The 6,000-nt window shown below is 40.8% G+C and overlaps 1 protein-coding gene across 3 annotated transcripts in view; it reads left to right on the top strand.

The window, feature by feature from the left end:
• Positions 1-534: 534 nt before the first annotated feature.
• acap3b (ArfGAP with coiled-coil, ankyrin repeat and PH domains 3b) overlaps positions 535-6,000 on the top strand; it is a 55,261-nt gene continuing 49,795 nt past the window's right edge. For all 3 annotated transcript variants that reach the window (XM_058373102.1, XM_058373101.1, XM_058373103.1), the window contains exon 1: positions 535-770. In XM_058373102.1, the coding sequence (XP_058229085.1) occupies positions 724-770 (47 nt within the window). In that variant the 5' untranslated portion in view covers positions 535-723. The remainder of the gene's footprint in view (positions 771-6,000) is intronic.

The raw sequence follows: 6,000 nt of genomic DNA, 5'->3' as shown, positions 1-6,000 counted from the left end.
GAAATCTGTTTATTACTGGTCTTCGATTGAAAAAGTATTAGAGCAAGTGCATTAAACCCATTTACAAATCATGTACACAAACATGAAGACACTTAACATAACTAATATGAAAAGTTGTTAAATAACAAGGTTATATAAAGTTTACATTACTGGCTGCTAAGATTCCATTAACTTTGGCCAGAAAACAGTCCATGTTCGGGGTTATCAATTCTTTCAGTGTAAAAGTTATAGACCGGTTATTGAACATCATCTTTGTTCCTGCGAATCTACTTCATCCCAGTTAGGGCACAGTTTCTTCTTAAAAAGCCTAACAGTCTATCCAGAGGAACAGGAGATATTTTTTTTTCCTTCAGACACAATAACATATTTATTATATCAGTGCAGGATACAGGCTTCCTAAGACTGCTTAGTAAGAAAGTCTGGTTGAGAGGAAAGTCTAGTCTTAGCATTTGTAAAGCTTGTAAACGTTTTTGATTTGTGAGAGCATTTTGGCGACGGTCCCTTAACTCATCCCAGCGGCGGCTAGTGATACAAATTGAACCGTATCGATTCAGAGCAGCAGTGTGTATGTGTGTGTGTATATGTGTGTGTATGTGTCAGAGGCAGTGATTCAGCGGGCTACAGAGACTCGGAGCTCACCATTTTACCCGATCTGTGTGAAGGACAACAGCGTGTGCGATGTGTTTCTTACGTTTCTGACTGAATTCGGATTAAAAAGCCAACATGACGGTGGATTTTGAGGAGTGCATTAAAGACTCGCCCCGGTTCAGGTACGAGACAGAGACAGACTCAGAGTCAGTTCACTAAACTAAACCTCTGCAGATCAAGCCTGTTGGACACTGAATATTTGGGGTGGTTTGGAAAATGCTTATTTAGACATATTTGTCTCATTTAGACTGGGATAAGAGGTAGTGTTTAAAAGAGAGTCAGCTTATGGTCATTTCAGCATGCGCTGAAAATACAGACCAATTACTAGGATGATATTATAATTATTATTATTATTATTTTGAATTCTGTCCTTCTTGATCTTCAGTCAATATTTTGGCTTCAGTTGTATGTCCTTTAATAATCATGTGACCTTGTTTCTCTGAGACAGCTGTGTATAAATATATTTACTGATGCTGGACCGTTTATTCCATAAAACCTGCGTGTTTATTCTTTTAATTTACAAATAGTAACGTTTAGAAGACTTGTAAACAAGTAGAACCAGAAGTTAAGATAGTACTTGACTTTATGAAGCTTATTTGTGACATGTCCATGTCTTTCAAAAGCGCTAGGCTTCATTGAGTCCATCCAGGGGGCGTGGTTTGTATGGTTGAATCTTTATGAGGGGGCGTGGTCTTCAACTACAGGTCACTGTGCCTTGGAATAAAATGAATAATACAGCAATGTTATAACATTGCAGTTACTTTTAGGATTTAATGTAGAATATGATAGAGACATTCAGAAAGTGCTGGAAATCATCATTTTTTTCACTGATGCCTGACATGTACTAGCCTTAATCATGTCCTTCTCATATATAATGTACTTTTTTTTTATCATATATTTTAGGTTTGTTTAAGTGCAAGCACGTGATTTCAGAACTGTTTTCTCTCATGACTGCATCATGCAGGGACTGATGGATGAGCTTTCCCAAACTAGTATGAGTTACTCGGCTCATATTTCCCAGACAGCTGTTTTCTTCAGGAAACCTTTGAGAGATAGAATACTGATCTAGGAACAGCGTTCACTGCTTACATCCTTAGCAAAGTAGGGGACTGATCCTGATTCTAGATCAGCTCATCTGGCCCTGATTAAAAAGTACATCATTTCACCTGACTGTTAATGTAAAGATGGATATATTGACCGACAAGCTCCCAAATATTTTTTTGGCATGCTATAAACATAGGTTATAGACGATCCCTGCTTTTTTCTCTTGTGTAGGTCATTGGACATACACAAGTCCGTCAAATGCTGGTTGTGTTTCTGATTCCCTTCTCTAGCAGTGATGTTAGTAGAGTTGATTTCCTGTGACCTGAAGCACGTTGGGACTTCGGTGGCGTCCCTTTAGACCTATCCCTCGGGATAGTGAATGATATCCGGAAGTGTGACCTTCCCCCCCTGCAGCTCTTTGAAGCACATGCGACGGGAAAAGGGGGTCGTGTGGATGTCACTCGCCGTGAGAAGGTGCTCGCTCTGGGCTGAGGTCCAGAATATTCTGTTCATCTGATGCATAAATGCCACAAAGCAGAGACTAGATGGGTGTCTCCAGTCTGGTCACATTATGAGAAAAAAGGCATTGCCACAGAGTCACCATTAAGATGAATTGCGATCACGTCAGTGACGCCACAGATTACATGCCTTGGCTTTTTCATCGACATGAACCTACAAGTTTGTGCACTTAATGGAAAAGCTCTTTCTTTGGCATTCCTTCGCGTCTATTTCTGGATAAAAGACCACACACAAACGGACATTTTTTTCCTGTTCTACTTCACGATGAGATACGGCCCCAGATATTCACTCTTGGCAGCTTTAATTACGTGTCTGCTATCACTCACGAGGAGGAAGCATCCTGAGTGGATTATTTGCATTTCTGCTTCCTCTCTTTTCAAGGGTTTTACATAGAGAATTAAAATATTAGATTATGTGCAGAGAGTCACATGGATTATACTGGATTTGGATTTGGATTTTAATGACCTTTGTGGGTAAATGACAGACTGGCAGGTTCCTGAGACGAGTTACGATTGGGCAATGAGACGGAAAAGGTGGTTCAGGAAGATTTTTCCCTACTCACGTCTTGTCACCTGAACTGCTCAAGGTGTATAAAGTTTTACCTGCAGGTCTGAGCCTGTAAACTGTAGCAAAGGATGAAATGTGACGGTTATACACCGGATATCAATCAATCAGGAGTTTGTTGTTTGTTGTATTACTGAGATCACTGAGCTTGGGTTGATCTAGATGATAAGGCTGATTTCATTATCACAAGGACATCATGTTTGTTTTATTTATTTATTTTCTTAAAACCAGATAGCAAGTAACGGGTTGTGTTACGTTATAGCAATTTTTTTTTTCGTATACATTTATTCCAAATGCTTTATCCTTCACACAGCCTTCCTGATGACTCATGAATACAGTAGTGCTATTGTCACGCTGCCTTTCTTGAGTTATGTAAATGAACTACAGTATATGGCAACCATAGACTGTCGCATGACCTTTTCATTAGGTTCCATTTCCCTCGATCCGAACACTCACGCACACACCAAACACACACATTTCTCTCATAAATCACCACTATTCAGCCTTCAGCCCCACGACCTTCATCACCCTTTCCTCAACAAAAGCTACCAAGCCAGTGTTTTACTGTCTTCACAAAGAATCGCAACCTGAGCCTAATCAATCCTCCTTGAATGCATTTTCATAATCTGTTCTCCTTAGTCGACTTTTACTCTTCACAATGCCACCCAAAGCCGATATTTATCACCTGATCTTGCGCCGCCTATGTCGAATCCAGGCACGATTTTCTCAGAGGGGATTGATGAACTCATAGCAAGCACACCCGATCAAACAGGCTTCTCTAGTCCATGCAAAGGTGAGAGCGTTCCTTGTCAGTCTTACGTCTTGGCTCCAGGCTTTCACTAACCCGCCCTGCCGGCTGTATGCTTTCTGTTTGGTTTCCCTGGTTACAGGAAATTACTACTTTACATATTCCCAGTCAGATTCAGTCCAGAGAAACAGACAGATACCGGGTCATGACCCTGGAACGCAACATGTGGTTCTAATGGATATCCATGCTTAAATGGCACCCTGGAATGCACACGAGGAAAGTGTAGTATATAGTACATAGTACTGTGTATGTATATATAGAAGAGCTTTTTTTTTTGTTTGTTCAGAGAACTTTACACATGTGGTCACTGTGGAGGTCGAATTTGTGTTCCTGATGATCACTGCATTATAGATGCATCAATGTCTTTCTTCTGAAAATGAGTCCATTTATTCATAATTTAATTTCATCAGGCAACTGTCGTATCATGATATGATTTCTTTTTGCGAGATAACCTTTTTTGTTATCAAATCAGCCTGAATGAGGCAGACCAAGGCTTTTTTTTCCTACCTACAGCAGTAGATTTGTCATCACCGGCAGCCATGGAAACAGGCTTCCTAGGTCGGAGGTGGATGCCTGCCTCCTTCCACTGTGTGTGAAAGCTTGTCCATGTGTGTATGTGCATGTGTTAAGCACTGACTTGCACACCTCTATCGATTCCACAGTACGTGATGTCTCTTAATTGGATTGATGGAAAATATCCGCTTTTATTTCTCAGCAGTACATCGTTCATCACCCAAGCAATCACTGATCACGCTTAACGAACTGAAATGAAAGACCTTCATGCTAAAATCTCGCTGAAACACTGGAGCGTCACAGCTTCCTGCTCATGCTGTGAGCGTCAGGGAATCCCCTTTCATGTTCACGAGAAACGTGACGCTCGCCGTATAATCTGTTGAGGTTGATGATGGATCATCGGGATGATGGAATAGTAGTGCTGAGGCTTTTTAGCGCTGAGGTTTCGGGGGGTAATTCGCTAAAGTGTACTAAAGTGCTCACACACAGGCACTAATCTTAATCATTATCATTAGTCAGCTGAATCAACTGTACTTCACAATCTCTTGAGACGAAAGTCTGACTTGAAAAATGACAATGATCAGATTCGATCTTAAATTCCTTCGAATGGATCATATATTTAAATGGACATGCAGGTTATGAAAATCTGAGACTGACATGATGATGTTTTTCTACATGTCATGATGCTGTCATGAATCACTAATAATATGAATGTAGACAGGAATCAGGACGAGACACGCCTGTAAATGCTCGCCCGTGCATTATATGATATGATTATATTCAGAATTATCCATAGGGAAAATCTGTAATGACCGAGAGGTTAATTAATATTGATAGTGTCACACCATATAAAGAGATTTAGGGGCGTTCCCTTGGATGTCGTGTCCAAATGCGTACGATTTTACGATGATCAGCCCAGGAAATCTGTGTCTCACTCTCGTAATTACATACCTTTTGTCACTAGTTTCAGTGTAATTACTTCATAATTAATAGTAGTTACTGAATAATGCGCTTTAATATTTTGCTAGGTTCAGGAAGGAAGGTTCAGGGAAAAAAATATATTGCACACACATTTATTTTAAAATGAGATCCCTGGTTTATGTAAAACAGAGATTGTTAAGTGGTGCATGAACCCGGCATTTTAGCTGACATTCTAAAAGTCCAGCATTCACTCACGTTCTGGACGTAACATATATGGACTGGAAAACAGTTCAGGAAGCACAAATATCCAGCGAGACTTGACACCTGGCCGGGAGCCACTCATTGCAACACGCTACATCGCACAAATCTCACAGCTTTACCTAAACAATACCAGCTCTGTGTATTTCTCGTAGACCCTTAAGAAAGCACAGGGAAACCGGAATAGTAGGCTCATGATGTCAGTGTCTTTAAGCTTCGGGCTGTTATAACACGGTAATCCCTGTGTTTTTAGACTGCAGACTAAAAGTGAGGATTGTATGAGGGAAGGGCGTCTGGGTCTCCTCTCCCACACAACACCACAGAACTGTGCTTTTTTCCCCCCTTTGTATATATAGAAAACTTCTCGTCAGGTGAGTCATACTAGGCGCATGTGTTGAATGAGCTCATCTCTTCATATTTTCATTGTAAAAGTCTCATTGTTGAAGATGGAAGAAGACACAACAGTTTCACTTCCTGTCTTTTTGGATTCCGCTATAATGCATTATGGATAAGGGAGGCTCTTTGAGGTGTGCTAGCAGGGCTAACTCCCTCTGTCTTTCGAAGAGTAAGAGACATCAGGATAGGGTTTTATTTTTGGCCTCCGGACTTCCTTATATGCTGTTAACCAATGGATTATTTTGGATTTTTAGCGCCGGTGCTCCTGAGAAAAGGAGTGAGACCAGGGCTGATTTCATTCTAGCCCAGCCTGTAGATTCATGCAGGCT

This window comes from Hemibagrus wyckioides, linkage group LG21, assembly GCF_019097595.1.
Source record: "Hemibagrus wyckioides isolate EC202008001 linkage group LG21, SWU_Hwy_1.0, whole genome shotgun sequence".
In the NCBI taxonomy this organism is placed as follows: domain Eukaryota; kingdom Metazoa; phylum Chordata; class Actinopteri; order Siluriformes; family Bagridae; genus Hemibagrus; species Hemibagrus wyckioides.
The sequence above is the reverse complement of the archived record's forward strand: the minus strand, read 5'-3'. Positions and strand labels throughout refer to the sequence as shown.